General features: G+C 54.7%; 1 protein-coding gene across 1 annotated transcript in view; it reads left to right on the top strand.

Moving 5' to 3' along the window:
• The window catches only part of LOC109444937 (uncharacterized), a 90,722-nt gene that overhangs the window by 71,996 nt on the left and 729 nt on the right, over positions 1-17,997 (top strand). Inside the window, exons 3-6 of the mRNA XM_074317703.1 lie at positions 9,024-9,072; positions 11,891-11,985; positions 12,372-12,621; positions 12,709-16,406. Of these exons, the coding sequence (XP_074173804.1) occupies positions 9,024-9,072; positions 11,891-11,985; positions 12,372-12,525 (298 nt within the window). The 3' untranslated portion in view covers positions 12,526-12,621; positions 12,709-16,406. The remainder of the gene's footprint in view (positions 1-9,023; positions 9,073-11,890; positions 11,986-12,371; positions 12,622-12,708; positions 16,407-17,997) is intronic.

Genomic DNA, 17,997 nt, shown 5'->3' with positions numbered 1-17,997 from the left:
CTCACAACACCAAGAACACAGGTTTCGAGGGAAAACTCCGGCTCGCAGTTCCTCTCAACGCCTCTCTGTCTCCCTTCCTCAGAGGCGGCTGACAGGTTTTCCTAATGCCCGTGCCATTGGTGTCCTTTCATTTTCACAGCCACAAGCATCTTTCGGAGACCCTCAGGGCCCTACAGGCAGTTTGCTGCAACGCGCTCCCAGGGGGACCCTTTTCCTCTTCTCTGTCATCCTCCCACCCTCCAGCCACCGAGGGTTTCCAGAACCTGCCACATTCTTGCTCAGTATGCCTTTACATACTCTACCCTCCTGCCTCCCCTGTCCTGCCTGAGTGTATTCCTTTCTGGAATATAGTACGTGGTCACAAGGTATTGAGTCAACGAGTGGAAGAATGGGTGACAGTCTCGATGGATTGATGGCGGGGAAGCTGATAGGAACATCTGTAGATAAGTAGGTGGGAAATTGCTTGCATGGAGGTGAATAGATGGATAGAAGGGTGGGTGGGATTTAGGAATAGATTAATAAATTGATGAATGAATGGGTGTGTGGTGTGATGACTAGATGGAAGAATAGTTATATGAATGGATGGATGGAGAGATGGCTGGTAGATAGATAAATGGTGGGGGGGTCGATAGATGAATGAGTAAGTGAATGGAGAGATGAGCGAATTAAAAGGGGGAGGTTACGTGGATGGGTGTGTGGGTGAATAGGTGGGTAGCTGGATGGAAGGGTGGGTGAAATTTATGAGTAAGTCCATGAGTGGATGAATGGACAGGTGTGTGGTTTGGTGACTCTATGGAAGGATAGATGAACGAGTGAATGGATAGATAGAGGAGTAATTGATGGGTTGGTGGGCAGATGGATGGGTGTGTGGGTGAATGGATGTATAGGTGAAAGTTTAAGGGAATTAACCCGATTAAAGGGTAAAAGGAGTCTAGGAATGGGCGGATGGAGTGAAGACGAATGGGAGAATAGATGAGTGAGTCAATGTAAAGAAGAGAGCACATCCTCCTGTGCTGGTCTCCTCGTTGGGATGATCTAGAGGGAGAAGCTAATCAGTGGGGGTGAGCACATCCTGAGGACCTGGAATTGTGAGGGAACCCCAAATTCCAGCCTTATGTTTATAGGCAGTCTTTGCAGATATCTCCTTTTGAGTTTCCTCTCATTGAATGTCTAACCACTATGCTGTACACCTGAAACTAATCTAAAATAATACTGAATGTCAACTATGATTAAAAAACAGTCACGGGGCTGTGGAGTGCAGCATGGGAAACACAGTCAGTATGTTCTAATACCCACGTACGCTGTCAGGTGGGGAGGAGACTTGTGGGGTGATCACTTTGTGAGTTATGTAATGTCTGGTCACTATGTTCTGTACGCCTGAAACTAATAAGGAAGGGAGGGAGGGAGAGAGGAAGGAAGGAAAGAAGGAAGGAAGGAAGGAAGGAAGGAAGGAAGGAAGGAAGGAAAGAAGGAAGGAAGGAAGGAAGGAAGGAAGGAAGGAAGGAAGGAAAGAAGGAAGGAAAGAAGGAAGGAAAGAAGGAAGGAAGGAAGGAATCGCTCTTATGTTAGGTGAAGACAGGCAGGCTCTTTCAAGGGCCCTTTTTCCATTTTAGAGATAGAAATTGAGCCATGGAGCAGGTCAAAGCCATTGGGTGTGGAATCCAGATTTCTGCCTCCCAATCTGCTACTCCTTGGAAGAGCATTCCCTGCCCTCTGCCATTAGGCTTAAGACAGCCTGGCCAGGGACTGGCACAGCAGAGAAGGGCCTAGAACAGTGTCTAAGAGCAGTTTCCGAAGTCGGAGTGTCTGTGTGTGATTCCCGGCTCCCCTAATATGCGGCTGTGTGACCCTGGGTAAGATGTAGAACACCTCTGAGCCTCAGTTTCCTCCTCTGTCAAACAGGACCAGGACTGGTTCTCACAGAATTGATGAGACGGTGAGAGAAGACACTCTGTGACACACAGCACAGCGCCTGGCATACGTATAACACATTCTCACTGAATGTTCGTTCTTTTTGTTTTGTTTTGTTTTCACTTATTAATTTTATGAGCATCGCGGTCATGATCTTGTTCATTACGTCCTTTTGCATAAAGGACCTGTGTCCCAGTGTGGAAGGGTACAACTTAAGGGGGATGGGAAGGGTCTTCTGGTCCTGCCTTTCCCGTAATGCAGACCCCAAGGCATAGAAGTGACATGACCCGTCCGAGCAGCTGGCGAGTGACAGAGCCCAGGGTGCTCCAGACCCCACCTGTGCTGTCTGCACTGCCCCACGCTGCCTCCCCTGGGAGCCTGAGCTGTGCTGTCCTGGTAGGAGGAACTAGTTCCGGTTCGGGTGAGTGTTGCACCCCAGGTTAAGAAACTGAATGAACCACAGCTCTGCTTTCCTTCCTGCGGGGTGAGGTCTCATCTTGCTCACCTCCAGAATGCCCGTCTGGTCTCCTGAGTTCCTCAGGACTCAGAGCGAAATGAGGTAGCCAAGTGTGTGTGTGTGTGGGGGGGGGGTAGGGGTGTGGGGGGGAGAGCACAGGTGACCTACTGAACCTGTCAGAGCCTCAGTTTCCTCATCTGTAAAATGGCAACAATGATAGAGTCCTAGCATGATGCCTGGCGTGTGGAAGATCCTCAGCAAATGTTAGTTCCCTTCCTTTTCTGAGAGGCTGGGCCCTGGGACCTGTGGGGTGTGGGGCCAGCGACCGTCTCATTCTGGACTCAAGGCTGAGCACCGAGAGGAGGAGGAGTGTGGAGACCGATGCAGCCAAGGACACTGCCCAGCACCGGGCAGCCAGAGCCGACCTGGGTGCTAGATCTGCTGGGGACGCTCTACCGGCCCAGCCAGGCTCCGGTCCAGGAGCGACGGTGTTCATTGGCCTGGGTCAGCAGTGAAGGCCTCAGACCCCTACGCTGGGCTCATGGCTCCCAGCAACCCAGTGAGCGGATGCTTCCTAAATTAGAATCAGTGGGAAGCTGGGGTCACACCTCACAGCAAGGGTCAAGCGGGGAGCTGCTTCATTAGGGCCCGAGGCGGCTCAGACAGGCTGGTGGCACGCGGCCACTTTTCCCTCTGTCACAGACAGCGGACTGGAGACCTGTGACCTGGAGGGCACACGTGACTCAGGTGTGGGACCTGCCTATGGGGCCTCGGGGGCGTGGAGCAGAGGCCCATTTAGCTTCTTGCAGAGGGAGAGGGGCAGGGTGAGGGGGGACTCGGCCGCTGGGTGAGGGGACAGGCAATTAGGCTGCCTGAGCTGCCAGCCGAGGATGTGGATGGGGCGCGCCCCCCCTTCGCTGGGGAGAGGGCCCTTCATTAGCTGCTGTCTCCAGCACCTTGGCACAGCCTTGGGAGTTGGGAATGGAAGACAGCGTCCGGTGGCATGGGAGCTGATTAATAAAAACACACAGACGAAGGCTGTGCTCGCTGCACTCAGCTGGCGATTTCAGACACCAAGGCCCCTCCAGGGCCTGTCCCCGAGCACTGTTCCTGCTCTTGCTAGACTTCAGACACTGCCCAAGTCCGTTCCTTTCTGCAGCCTTTGGCCAGAGCCTGAGGCACTGGGAAGGCTCTGGACTCTGGTGAGTGGTGCAGGGGTTTGGGAAAGGAAAGGCACCCCAAAGGTTTCGGTTTCATTCCATGACAGACATGTCTGATTGCTGGGGTTAGTGTGAGAATGGAAGACAATTTTGATTTATAGTCTGTATTTTTGAGGGATATTCAGTTTCATCTGTCTTGTACACATATGCATCTGTTATTATTATTTAAATTTTAGGGGGGACCGTCAAGTTCAAAGGATATGCATAAAGCCCTCTGCTTGGTGTGTCCGTGCCGGGATAGGCCAGATCCTGGAAGGCAGGTCTCCTATACTCCTTTTTACTCCAGACCCTGAACCCAAAACACCAGGGCCTCTGGTTGACTTTGTGCATTCCTGGCATTGATCACTTGAAGGGGTAAAAAGAAACGTGGCACGATCCAAGGGAGCCTGGAATGTTCCAGAACGGGCTGTGGTTCCTGGGGAAACTTTGGCTGGAATTCAAACTGCAGCCTTACATCTGTTGGAGGAAAGGGGCCACTCTGTGGACAGACTGTGAATGTGGGTGTGTGTCTGTCCAGCCCCTGAGGGAGGAGCTATGAGGGCGGAGAGGCTGGGGCCTTGGAGGCAGAGTCCCGACTCCTGGCAGGGCTGGTGCCTAAAGAACTGGGTGTTGGGGGCTTTGCTCGAGGTGCAGAGACTCCCAGAATGGGGAGGACGCTTAGATCCTCTCTCTCTAGCTCCTCCTGTCCATTTTACACACTGGGAAAGGGGCACTAGTGTGGAGAAGAGCCTGGTGACAATCTGGCAGAGCCCAATACAGAGAAGTCTTATCCTGAGGCCAAAGCCTTCAGAGGAGCTGGGGACCCCTGAAAACGGAGGGCAAAATTAGAATGAATGTCTGTGTTTTCCTGGGGAATGGTTCTGGGGAGCTTTCTATGCGTTTGCACGGTGCTTGCCACCAGAACCGGTCAGCATCACTGACCTAACGGTGGCCCGGTCTAACAGGGAGCAGGGATCGGAGGTGTTTCGTGGCTACCAGCGCAGAGGTCGGGGGGCAAGCAGGGAAGGCAAAGTGGGCTTGAGAGGCAGCCTCCATCGAAACAGTGCCCCGCCCTCCGTTGTCCCAGCCCCCACTCACCCCCTGAAGAAATGCAGGGCCCAGCTGATGAGATAGATGTGTTTGTGGCCAGACCAGAGTCCCTTTGTTAAGCAAACACAGCAGCCTCCATTTAGCAGAAATAGCTCTGGAGCAAAGAGAGTGAGTGTGTCCACAAACCCATTTGCCGTTTAGGTGTCAGAAATAAATTTTACCACTGGAGTCTGTAGCATCTGATTAGTGAATTATTCAGTTGGGATATTGCGTTCCCTCTAACCTCATTAGTGACCCTGAGGTGAGAGGGATGCATTAGAGTAACCACCAGGCTGTCAGGAGGCGCAGAGTGGGGGCATTAAAGTGGATTAAAGTGCTTTACCAAGAACTACAGCACAACTCATAAAAACAGCGCATTGTTAAACCAGGCTCAGCAAATAAACAGGCGGACAGACGCCACGGGGGGTGGGGGAGGGGAGGACCACACGGCAGCGTGGGGGGGAGGGGCACAGAGCTCTGCGGGCAGCTCTGCGGGCCTGGAGGGTGGCACAGGCCCGAGTCTAGGGTGCGCTCCCAGCCCAGCCCGACTCAGTTGATTTTTGGGTTAAGCCCTTTCCTAAAGCACCTGACACCTTCCTCCGTCATCCTTTTCGCTCCCCTTTGCCAGTGGGTCTTGCAGTGCTGGAGAGTCGATACATTTAGAGCAAACAAGGCCTTACTGAACATCTACGGACTGTGTTCTGGCCTCTGCCTGGGAACTTTCCATTTTAGTAAAATCTTCCACCAGTCGATAAACAGTCAGCTGGTGGGGCTGGCCGGCTGTGCCCGTCTCTCCGTCCTCCCTAGCTTTCCTAGGTAGCCCCAACACGGAGAGAAGACCCCCCCGTGTCTGGAAGGTGTGCTAGGAGGATCTGGCTGGCCCATGAATCAAAGGGGACATTGAGTCAGGAGGTAGACGGACCTTACGTTTTGTTCCTCCCAAGGAATTCGTATCGCCTTTATGAGATCCTTGGGGCTTTGTGTGTTCCAAACCCTACCCTTGATCCTTAAACCAAGCCTACTGGACCAGGCCTTTGGGTCGGGCACCCTACAGAACGAATGGAGGGCGGAAGGGGCACGTTGGAACGACAGCCCGCGTCCACTGATTTACTACAAGGGCTCTTCAAACCTCCTGTCCTTTGTTTTGGGGAAATAGAACCTGTTGCGGAATCCTTAACACACGGGACCTGTGTCTTCCTCCAACAAGGGAATCATCAGCCTCGGATGAATTAGATAAACAGGATCTGATTCTGGACGCTGATACCTAAGCAGCTGTTACTAAGAAGAGCCCAGCAACTCATTGCTGTTTCTCACGGAACCTTGCTCATCGCGGGAAAGGTGTCGAGATCTTGTCCTTGTCAAGAACCCAGACAAAACGAGGAGAAACGGCAAGGGGATGGAGGCTGCAGTGTTCCAGGTCTGGATTTACCTACAGACCCAGATGGGGCTGTTGAGGGCGCGTTGTCTCTCCTGTGTTTGGGGATGGGGCTCCGGGCTGGAGTTCGAGGCCGCCCCAGGAGACCCAAGCCCCGCTCGCCCCCGGTGTGTTTGCAGTTGTTTGTTCAGCAGCAGTCTCAAATGGATGCTAAAAGGCTTTGTGGTTCATTGATGGTCGTGCTCCAGTCCATCCCATTCTTCATCCATTTCTTAGGTGAGCCACAAGCCCTCTGTTGGCAGCTCCCACTGCCGCCCCACTTGGCGCTGGGTCCTAAACCCTGCCGGCTCCCAGCCCTCCGCACCCACAATCCTGAGAACTGCCGTGGCCCTGTGTTGTGGAGACCCGTGGCAAGGCGAGGGGTCCTGCCACCTTTCCCCTCAGCTCCTTTGCTCTGTCTGAGCTCATGGTAACTGGGCAGGGCAGGTGCACATGGGGGCTCATAAGGTCCGGCGGAGAAGTTGTCCACTCGACACCCACGAGGCACTCATCACACAAAGAAAGAGGCCAGAGAGAGGGGCTGTTGGGGGCTCCCTTATCATTTCCCTTCGGACCCGGGTCCGGTTGCTGACCCCGCTGTAAAAATCATGACTGGAATGACTCTGGATGATGGCGGGAGCTCCTTTCTACACGCAGAATATGTTCTTCATAATTTGGAAGGAAGGTAAAGGAAGCTAGAAAGGGTGTCTCTGGCTTGATGCTGATACCTTAAGACGTTAAGCTGTACATCTGCTACAACACGGATGAACCTTGAAACGTGATACTCAGTGAAAGAAACTAGACACAAAGGACTGCATGTTGTATAATCCCATTTATATGAAATGTCTAGAAGAGGCAAATCTGTGGAGACGAAAAGACTAGTGGTTGCCAAGCACGGGGAGGTATGGGTGGGCTGGGGGATGACAGCTAAGGGACATGGGGCTCTTTGTGGAGCCATGAAAATGTTCCAGAATGGACTGCAGTGATGATAACACAACTCTGTAACTAAAGGCCACTGCATTGTGGACTTTAAATGGATGACTCGTCTGCTGTGTGAATGACTTCTCAATAAAGCCGTTAAAAATAATTACGCACTTTTTGTGCCCTCCCAGGGGATGTTTTTCCCTGTCCTTTCTCCCATTGAAATAAGTCCCTGGCTTTGTGCTCCTTCCCCTAGGGGAGAGACGGTGGCCAATGTGAAAAGCCTGCGTGTCTCATAGGCCTTTGTGCTTCAAAAGCCCAAACCATTAGGCAAAGTTCGATGAGTTCCGGAGGAGGCGAGAGGAGGAAGGCCAGAGATGCTTGGGTATAAACAGAGTGTTGTGGAGAAACAGAAAGGAAAGCTAGACTCCCCACCCTGGCCTGGACAGAGCTCCCCAGGCAGGAGAGAGGAGCAGATCGAGGGGTGGGGGGGGACTCAGGCACCCCAGGGAGGAGGCCTCACCCCAGACAGGTGGGTCTGCTTAGTGGTGCATCTGTGGCTGCTCCGTCAGAGGCCGGGGGTGACATGGCGTCGATGCTGGAATCATCTGGAAGCTTGTTCACTCACATGTTTAGCAGTCGCTGCTGGCCGTGGGTGGGGACCTCAGCTGGACTGTCCGCTGGAAACCCCCTCACCCCTGTGTCTTCTTCTGTGGCTCCTTGCGCTTCTCATAGCATAGTGGCTCAGGCTGTAAGAACAAGCATTCAAAGAGAACCAGACAGACCTGGACCTCCCGTTAGGGTCACATAGTGTCACTTCTGCCATAGCCACGAGCGCCCCACCTCTCGATGGGCAGAGTTTCAAAGTCGTATTGTAACAGAACACGTGGAATGGAAGATACCGCAGTGATCGTCTTTAGAAAACACGTCCTGCCAAGTGGGGCTATACGCAGCCGTGAAAGTGGGTCCTTGTCTCAAGCACCGTGCAGAAGTAGTCGCAAGCCATCAGAGAGTGACAGTGCTGGTCACTGAGTGGACAGGTGGCTGCCAACAGTCCTCACACTGCTCGTCCCCGTCTTGGCACAGCTGAGACGCGGAAACCCAGCCCCAGTCCCAAGGAATATGGTCGGCAGGAAAGCCCCAGGGAGGGCTAAGGTCACGTTTCTCCCAGCCAGGGTGAAGGGGGCTCCAGACCGGAAATTACACAGAGTGTTAGCATTAAGGTCTGCCGACGTCTTGCACACGTGGTTTGCAGCACGAACTTTGTACTTGCTCTGCATTCATTCATCGCTATAAAGAGGTAACCAAGGGACAAGGCACAGATGCCCAGACATGCGGGTAGGCTAAGGGCCGACCAGCCTTTCCGCCTCCCCAGGTCTCCGTTTCCCCGGGCGTGGTGAGGTTCCGTACGTGATGTGTGAGCTTAACATACGGGGCACTCTGTAGCGCCGTGTCGCGAATGTGGTGATGCTCGAGGTATTGTACGTGAGCCATCGTCATTGTTCTTGAGGCCCAGGGGCCAAGGGGTAGGTCCCAAGCCTGGAAGTGGCCCCACATGAGCCCGAAAGAGTCATACTCCTTCCGCCAGGGCCTCGGAAGGTGGTCCAGAGCTACCAGTCTCTTCCCCGTAACATGAAAACAACCTGCCTGTTGTCAGGTCAGTGGTTCCCAACGAAGGGTGGCGTTGCCCCCCAGGGGACATTTGTCAATGTCTGGACAGATTTTTCATTGGCACAGCTCTTAGGGGATGCTCCTGGCATCTCGTGGGTAGAGCCCAGGGATGCTGCTACCCTGGGCTGTACCCACGAGATGCTGCTAAACACCCTGCAATGAATGGCCAGCCCCCACATCAGAGAATGATCCAGCCCCAAACGTAAGAGGGCCGGGGAGAAAACGCTGGTCCGGGGGTCCCAACGAGAAATAGATCTTTAACAGAAATCTGCGAACAGCTGTCTACTTTCACGCTCCCTGTCAGAATGACATCTCTGTCCTCACCTCAAGGTAGTGACGATTTTTTTTCACTGTTTTCCAGAAAGAAGTCCAGCCGGACGGAGTTCCTTAGAAGTACTACCTTTGAGTCGGTAGGCGATTTCTTTTTGCCTCTTGCAATCCTTCTCACAGTGAATATTGTCATTTTTTATTTTTAAGGCATCGTAAAATCTGCCTTCCCCGTAGACCAAAAACACTACCCAAGGTTCCAGGGAGTTTTATAAACTGGAAACATATGACCACTTGAGAGGGAAAGGATGGTAGGACCTGGGTCCAGGCTACTTACTTGGGATCTGGGGTAATGAGTGTGGAGAAGCTGGAAAGAAACATCCGGAATGAGCCGTTGATTCTGGTTGCGGGGAAGGAGTGGTCAGAAGAGGCATAAAGATGGAGGTGGACAGCGGCTCTGGGGAAGGACAGGGACTGTCAGCGCTGTTCTTCAGCCGTGTGTGGAAGGCGGAGGCCATCCGGGGTCCTGCGGGGAGAGACGGAGAGGCAGGAGGCTGTGTGACGCTCAGGGTAGACCTCCACCTCGAGAACGGACTTGGCTTCCTAAGAGAGCAGGAAGGATCTGAGACAGAGAAAGAAAGACGAAGGGGCGGGAAGGATGTGAGAGGAGAGAGAGGGAGGAGAGGTGGGCAGACAGCACAGTCTGCCAAAGGGATAAAATGGGTGAGTGGGGACCTGCGTGAGCCTGTGGATGACGCAGCGTCTCGTTTTGTGTCGGGTCTCTGTGCATCTAGCCAACTAGTTTGCGTCTCAGACTGGCTGGCAGGGAGTGATCTTCTGGTAGGACCTCTGCAGAAGGGGGGGCCAAGCAAAGTAAGTGGGGAGAGCAGAGGCTGGGAGGTCAGGGTCACAACTTTTGGGACACAGCTCCGAGGCCCTGGAAGTCTGGCACAGTCAGGGGTGCAGCCTGGGAGCCTGCTGTCCCCTAAACTGACTGCACTGTGTTCAAGGATGGAGCTGTTTTCCTGTGTTGCAGACACAGGGCCGAACCTACAGGAGCTCCCCTCCCCTGGCTTGGAGAGCTGTTCTCAGCAGCCCCTGTCTGTCCCTGGGAGAATATGGCAGAGGGCGCCTGTGTGCAGGGGAGAAAGGGTGCGGGGCAGGGAAGGGGGCTGTGCTCCTCCCTGGTACTTGCTATTTCGGACCCACTGAAAGCCTGTTCCTCCTGGGTCTCCACTCAAATGCTGGTGACAGGCGCCTCGCTGCCATCTCTTTCCTGAACCCTTTTGCTGGGCCATCTGTTCAGACACTGATGTACGTTCCTTCTTGGAGCAGGAATCACGTTATTCAGGCCCCTTGCCTGGGACAGAATCTGTCCTTCACGGCCGCCCCTGCCCCACACAACAACCCAGCCACTTGCTCACGTCCCGAGTGACACGGATACTGGCAGGCCTATGGGCGAGTGGATCACAGTCGAGCAAAAATTACTGGAAGCCTGGCTCCCTCTTCATCCTCCCTTCAGATCTTAGCTGATGCCTCGCCTTCATTGACTCCCCCAGGCTGGCTTTAAAAAGTGTCCCTCTGCTGTGTGCCAGCAGTACCTCATGTCCCCATCACAGTCAGCGGGGAGCTGGGCTGCACCTGACATTTCACATCACACCCCGATCCTTCTGGAGACTCTTTGCGGGGGGGCCTGTTTTCCTCCCAGGGGCTCTCCAGGCTCCCAGAAAACCTCACCGTCCACTCCCTTTTCTCCTGGCCCTTACCTGTCTCCTTTGACATTCCTCTTTCAGGATAGACTTTCTAGAGCAATACTGTTCAACAGAACTTTCTGTTGTGATGGAAATGTATACCCACACTGTCCAATACGGTAGCCACTTGCCACATGTGGCCATTGAGCCCCAGAAATGTGGCCAGTGAGACGAAGCAACTGTATTTTTAAGTTAAATTTGAATTAACTTAAATGTAAACTTACATAGTCCCAGAGCAGCAGCAGCAGCTGCACCTGGGAACTTGTTAGAAATGCAGCCTCTCAGGCCTCGCCCCACACCTCCTGGGTCAGCATCTCTGGGGTGTGGCCCAGCCCCCCAGGTGGTTTTATGCACAGTGATCTGAGAAGCACTTATCTAGAGCCCATTCCTGGACCACCCCATCTCCTGGACCTTTGGAGAGCCAGGGCTCCAGAAGATGACTCCGACCCACCTGTGGTCTCTGCACGAGGTTTGCTGCCCACACCTCAGGCAGAGGAGGCACCACTGGCCGTGGTTGGTGCTTCTCACACACCCCCGTAGCAGGCACCAGGCTGTGGGAAGTTCTGAATAATGAATGCAGCAGAGAGGGGTGCTGGCTTTTTCCGTTCGCTCGCTGAGTGCCTTCCCCGTGGGTGAGGTGTGTAGTCATCACCCACCCAGGCACGATGTTCCCCGTGAGAACAGGCCTTGCCCCACCTTTTCTGCCTCGCCCACAGGAGGCTGAGAGCCAGGCCTCAGAACTCCAGGCAACGGCCAGCAGGGCATCAGCAGCCAATGGGCCAAGGCCGAGGTGTGTTCTTTTTTTTTCTAGCCAATGTTTATTGAGCTTATCTTCCAGGTACTGTGCTACGTGGGTGGTAGTACTTACCCTTTATAGCAGTCTTGCGATTGTTACCCGTTTCTTAGACGGGAAGCCCAAGGCTCAGAGCCCTTACGTGGCTTGCCCAGGCTCAGCAGCTAGTCTGTGATTCCAAAGCCCAGCTTTTACCTGCAGCCCCCTAGCTCCTCCCCGGGCAGCAGGTCAGGTGTGGGACCAGCAGGGGTGTCGGCCGGTGGTCTCTTCTGAGCAGAAATCCCTGAGCCCGTGATTGAAAACTGGGGGCTGCTTAATTGCAGTTTAATCTTACACAGGGAAGCTTATGTGTGGTTCATTTCTTACCAGGTCACGTGGAAGCCCTCACCCCTGTCCCTTTCCCTCTGTCTCCTCCAGACTAAGAAGAGCTGGAGCTACGTGGTCAGTAGGGTGCTTCTGACTGGCTGCGGTCACATCACGGGAGCCGTGGGGCGAGTGCAGGCCTGCCTGAGGTTAGCGGCTGGAGGGGCGGCCCAGGGCAGCTGGGTCCAAGAGGAGTGACATTGTCTAGCATGGGGTCACCTTTGGCACCTGGCCTGCACTGGCTGGAATGTGACCCCTTTCTGGGACCTCAGTGTCCCCAGGACAGCTTAGTCCTTCCCTCTCCAGGAAGACTCCACATTACCCTCTAGCACCTTCCATGTCTCTGCTGCCTGGTTCCAATCCTCACTCACTTATCTGCTCTCCCTTTTTGTCCCCTTTCCCAGCTCCCTTCCTGCTCTGGCCTCTGTCTCATCTTTCTTATGCTTTTGGTACAGACTGCCCCAGGGTCTGAGGGCACCAGCTGGCTCCGTGGCTTCCTGTGTCCTTCCTTCTGAATATCCTTGTCACCTTCCAGGTTTGCCTTCTGCCCTTGGATGGAGGCTGGGGTCCAGAGGATGATCAGGGTGTGGAGGGGTGTGACAGCCCCGCCAGGAGTGACTTCAGGAGGCCCCGAGAGAGGCGGCTGCTCAGATTTCGCTTTTCCCCTTGTGGCCAGTAGGTGGTGCTAGACGCCAACCAACCCTGCTGGGCCTGGAGGAGCAAACCGCAGCCCCGCTCACAGGAGTGGCTCTGCCTGCCAGCTGCCCTTTTGGGGCGGATGCAAGGTACTGTGACATGGGGGCTGGTTTAGGGCACAGGCGGGGCTGGGAGCACACAGTTTTCCCTTCCACTAAGCCCTGTGGCCCTTCCAGGCTGGTCTCCCCGCCAGGAATTTGGCGTGACTTGAAAAGAGCAACTACTCCACCTTTTCCACCACAACGGGGGACACAGGAACTTGCCTCCGCGTCTGCTCACCTGCCATCTCCTCTAAGCAGGGGTAGGCTCTCTCTCCTGTGGGTGCTCATAGCAAGCTGTACTTGACCTCATTGGGGACACTCACACGTGGCAAAAATTAGTTGTTTCCACGCTCCCTTCCTCAGGAGACTGTCGGCTCCTGGAGGTTAATCCGGTCCATGTCCTGTGTCCCCAGTGCCTGCGCAGGTCGGCACACAACACATGCTTAGTCCCTGCATGCCTGGCCCCATGGAGACCTTTAAGAACACAGGTTGTCCCTCTGCCTCGGGGGTGGGGGCTGGCCCAGGCGATGGCCAGTGGGAAGGCTGCCTTGAGGTCCCCCAGAAGCCACCGCCTCGCTCAGAACTCACGTGTCTGTTGACTGTGCTTCATTTTCCTTCAGCTGATGAGCCTGTACCGCGTGACTGCAACATGGCAGGTCTGTCTCTAAGCAGAGAAACCTCCCCACCCGCAAGGAGCGGGATGGCATGGAGCCTGGGCAGTGGGGCGCTGGCATTTGGTCTTGGCTCCCGGTTCCCAGAGCTTGGGGAAATGCTGGACTTTGGGGGCTGGCTAATCCAAGTGGGCAGGGAGGCCTTCGCTGGGAGCCCTGCGGGCAGGAGCTGGCTGGTGGCTCACTTTGCAGTCCGAGGAGGGAGGGGTTAATGTCCTGGCAGGGAAGTGAACAAGCATGGCCGTGATGTGGGCGCAGTAGCCCCTCAGACAAAAGTGCTTTTTCTCCAGCTGAGACGCCAGCTCGGCAGTGTGCAGGGTTATGGAAGCCTTGTGAAGTAGGCCAAATGGAGTCCTAGCTGCCGTGGCCCAGGCAAGGGGCAGGTGGTTTTCTGGGTCTCCGACGGGGGATGGATCCACGAGGTGTGGGGTAGGTAGCAGGGGTGAAGCAGGAGACGTGCTGTCAGAGTTCCCCACGTGAAGACCTTCGGGCTTCTGATCCACGTCGTCAGTGTGGGACCTAGGAGAGGAGTGAAAATAACTTCGTGTGAGGAGACCGTTCAGAGTGAACAGAAGAGCTCAGTCTGCTCTGCCCGGCTACTCCTGGAATGTTCCATTGAGTTCTAGGGAACTTTATATGTGGTTCATTTCATACCGGCTCGTGTGGAAACCCTCACCTTGGTCCCTTCTCCCTTTGTCACCTTCCAATCTTCATTGCTATCTCCCAACTAAGAGCTAGAGCTGTCTTTTTAAAGACACGATGTGCTGACACAGACGCTGAGGGGAGCAGGCAGGCCAAGGAGACCGGAAAGCGGCTGACGTGAGAAACCACTGAAGGAACCCAAGTTCTCTGCTGAGGGAAGAGCAGGGTCTGGGGAGCACGAGGCTGCAAATGGCTGCGCATGTGCGAGTTCCCTTGTGTTGAGCCGGCCAGTTGAGCAGACATGTCGTAGACCCCTGGGGGGCAGGGGGTAAGTTCCCCGGAGGTTTGCAAGTCCAGGATGGGGTTGAATTTGAAGCCCCGGTGTTTCCTTCTGGAGACACTAAGAGCACATATCTCTCCACCCCCTCAGCACCCTGGGGTTTCCTTGGGGCCACTTAGCTGTAGCCAGAAGCAGCCGTAAGGGTCAGTGGCCTCTGGCCTCACAGTGCCACCTCTCTTGCTGGTCCTGTGATAGGGGCCAGCTGCAGAGCTCAGAGGCTCACAGGCCCCAGAGGAAGGAGGCTCAGATAAAAAGGCTTCTGCTACCCCTTCTGGGTCCCTCCCCAGCAAGGGTCCAGGCTCGAATCCTAGCTCTGTGATTTTGGGCAGATCAGGGACTCCTCTGAGCCTCAGCGCGAGTGCTTGCTGGGGGGTGCCAGGTACCCTTACACGGGCCTTAGGACCCCCCCGTCCACCTCTCACACTGTAGGGTTAGCTCCTATAACCAGAGGCTCTGGGGTTCTGGCCCAGCCACATCTGCTTGGCTGGAGTTAGGGGAGCGACCTGTCTGGTTTGCCCGGGCAGGGGTTTGGGGTTCCTGGGATGCGGGACATTCAGTGCTAACACTTGGAAAGTCCCAGCAAAGCAGGACAAGTTGGTACCTTCGCCAGAGGCCCCATCCACCTGCCTCTGTCGGCCCTCAGCCAAAGATGGGCGGGAGGACGGCTGGGGCAGACGTGGAGGACGGCTGCTCTGTGCCTGCGTCCAGCCTTGTGTGCCATCCCCTCAGAGCTCAGGAGCCGAGAGCAGCATCTCACGTGTGTGGGTTTGCCTTCCCCTTCTCCGTTTTCCCCTGAATGTCTAATGAACCTTGAAGTGAGCCTGGCTTTTCCCCCCCGTTCATCCTGTATCGGGAACTGGTGCCCTGGGCTGTTCACTGCTGGGGCGAGGAGGGGCTACACACTCAGGCCAGCCTTGCAGGGGACACTGGCTTTGCCTCTTGCAGCCCCAGTCAACACGGGTGGCCCTGTGACCTCTGCGTGGCAGGGCCTTGTTCTTGCAAACACCCCAATCTTCCAGGGTGGGGAAAGCTGATGCGGGGCTCAGTACATGACTCTCCGTGGGGCAGGGAAGTCATTGTGGTTGCAGGTTTAGTTCTCACATATTTTGACTTCCTTTCAAGTTGTTCCAAGACCCTGTGGGAACACGAGGGCAGGTTCCCAGTAAACATATCGCTGAGCCCCCTTCTGTAGAAGCACCAACTTCAGCTTCACACAGAGTTTGACAGTGGACTCTTCAACTTAAATCTCTGTCCAAAGACTGCTGCTCAGTTTGCAAGTTTCGCTCCTGGGATCCAAAGAAAGATTCCCCTGGGACGAAGGGTGGGGAAAGGAAAGAAAAGGAAGCAGGTCACTGGCTGGGGAGCCAGTGGGGAGCTCCAGGGGCCATGGGGCTCCCGCTGAGCCTCTCAGGATGCTGCTGCCCTTATAAATTGCCTCCCTGTCTCCCTTATGGGCTAACAAGGGCATACATCAGGAGCTGTCAGGTTCATTTCCATCCTTGGGTGGACAGCGTCCTGTCCTTGCAAGGCTCCAGGCCTGTCTGTGGCGAACCGGCTCCCTAAAGCCAGAGCAGCTGGTGGACCGGGGCTGAGGGTCAGTTCAGGCCCCGGCCAGGCCGCAGTGGGGCCACCGAGCCGCAGGAGAAGGGGCCAGCATGTGCTGTGACTCCCACACGTGTCTGTCCCCTGGCCTGTCTGTGTGGCCTGCATAGGCCTGGGTTAGAAACCAGGAGCATTAGACACATGGGCCATCTGGCGTCAGGATGCTAGGCTGCCAGGTTAGACCTGGGCTCGCCAGAGAATGTCTGCACAGAGACCTCCACAAAAGTAGCTGCCCCCTTCTCCTCCGAGTCCTCCTAGGGGCTGCGAGGTACCAGAAGCAAGCTAGCTCCAAGAGAGTGAGCTACGCTAACTTTGCTTGCGAGTGGTACCACAGAACCTCGGGACTTGGGCAAGAAAGCCTTCCACTTCCGCCAGCACCCAGCTAGCCGGGGTGCGCCAGCTGGGAGGAGTTTCTGAAATCTCCCAGTTTCAATCTGCCCATTTGACAAAATAGGAAAAGGAGAACCAGGCGGCACCGGCCTTGGTTCCCAGAGTCTTCCCAGCAGCTGCCAAAGGAGCTCCGCTGACGTACACAGAACTGGCACCCAGCACACAGAGGAACTAACAAGTAAAAACAAGTGAGTGAACAGCTCTTCCCAGTCAAAATGAACCCCTCGCTTGAATGCTCCTGCTGTTTGCTAAGTGTCACAGGTGACAGTCTGCCACTCTCCTTACCTGGGCTGGCAGCCCAGGAGCCCTGTGAGACCAGAGTACAAGTTGGACCTTTCCACCATCTTGCCTAGCACATGGCGTTGCCCTTAGTAGTCTCTGAGACGCGCTAGCGTTCTTTTTCATTCTCCCCGGGTCCATCAGAAGTGAGGGATGCTGGGAGCGAGAGGGTATTCCCATTCTGTCCCACTGCAGCCCAAGAGTCAGCTGGAGAGAAGCAGAAGGACTTTCTGCCCGCTGGCCCCCGCACGGAGTCAGCAAATTGGCCATCCTTAGGAAAGGTCAGCTGAATCAGCCCCCCTGCAAGAAACGTGCTCGGTATTTTTAGAAGCTTTCCAAGCTTGTGCTTCTGAGCTCAGCAGGAGGCACTCATGCCCTTTGCCCATTCAACTCCATCACAACCCAGACTCAATTCAGCTCAGCTCCAACCCAGCTCAGCCCAGCCCCAGCCTAGCTCAGCCCCAGCCCCAGCCCAGCTCAGCCCCAGTTCAGCCCCATTTCAGCCCCAGCTCAGCCCAGCCTCACTCTCTTTTAGCTCAGGCAGTGAGGCTAGCTGCCTGTAAGCAGACGCTGCTAATAATCGTTCGGCCAGGCCCGGTGGCTAAAGCCTGACCTCTTTGGACTGTATAATATGAGCTTGAGATCCAATCTACTTCACTGCCCAGAGTCTATCATGTGACCTTGAAAAAGTCATGTCCCCACATTGGTCCCATCTGTGCAATGGAGGGGTCACCATATTTACCTGCAGATCCATTTTGCAAAGGAGGCAGAATAAATAGGAATCCAATAAACACCGAAATTGCTGCACTCTGCTGAATTCTGGGAGATGGTCATGAGGCCCGAGTGAAGTTGTGGTGGAGAATTTTGTGTTCCTTGGAGAAAGATGCTTAGAGAGATGGTGTCATAAAAACCTATCAAAAAAGGTCCGCTTTCCACTCAGGGAGAGAGGTTCGTGGTCCAGGAGGCGTCAGCTGTGTTTGGGACATGAGATTCTGAGAGCTCTTCCAGAATGGTTTGTTGTTGTTGTTGTTTTGTTTTTGTGTTTTCTTTCAATGGATGCCTTAGAATAGAAGCCTTTGGCTCTGGTCCTAACTAGCTGTGTGGCCTTGGGGACATAACTTAGTCCTCTTGGGCCTAATTTTTCTACCCCTAAAATGGCAGGGATGAGGGAGGTGGGGTTTGGACTCAATGTGTGCTTTTTAAAGTGGTGAGTGTCCGTGGAGGGTTTTGTGCCAAAACACCAGGGTCTGTGAGGGCGCAGGGATAATATACATAACCTGCGTCTTCCAGGAGCACCCATGTTACTCCGTGGAGAGATTTAAAAACATTACTTTATACCCAAACACACATGGGCGTATTATGCAGTAGAATAAATGTTAAAAATAAAATGTGAGACGCTAAGGCAGTTTCGTGCTGCTGCAGCCCTCACCCCGTCTCCCCCTTTGCCTCCCCCACCCATGGGTGGGGGTTCACTCCCCTCTCTGCTGGGGGCTCTGGTTG

The sequence above is a fragment of the Rhinolophus sinicus genome, linkage group LG13 (assembly GCF_036562045.2).
Source record: "Rhinolophus sinicus isolate RSC01 linkage group LG13, ASM3656204v1, whole genome shotgun sequence".
NCBI lineage: Eukaryota > Metazoa > Chordata > Mammalia > Chiroptera > Rhinolophidae > Rhinolophus > Rhinolophus sinicus.
This window is presented reverse-complemented; position numbering and strand designations above follow the sequence as displayed.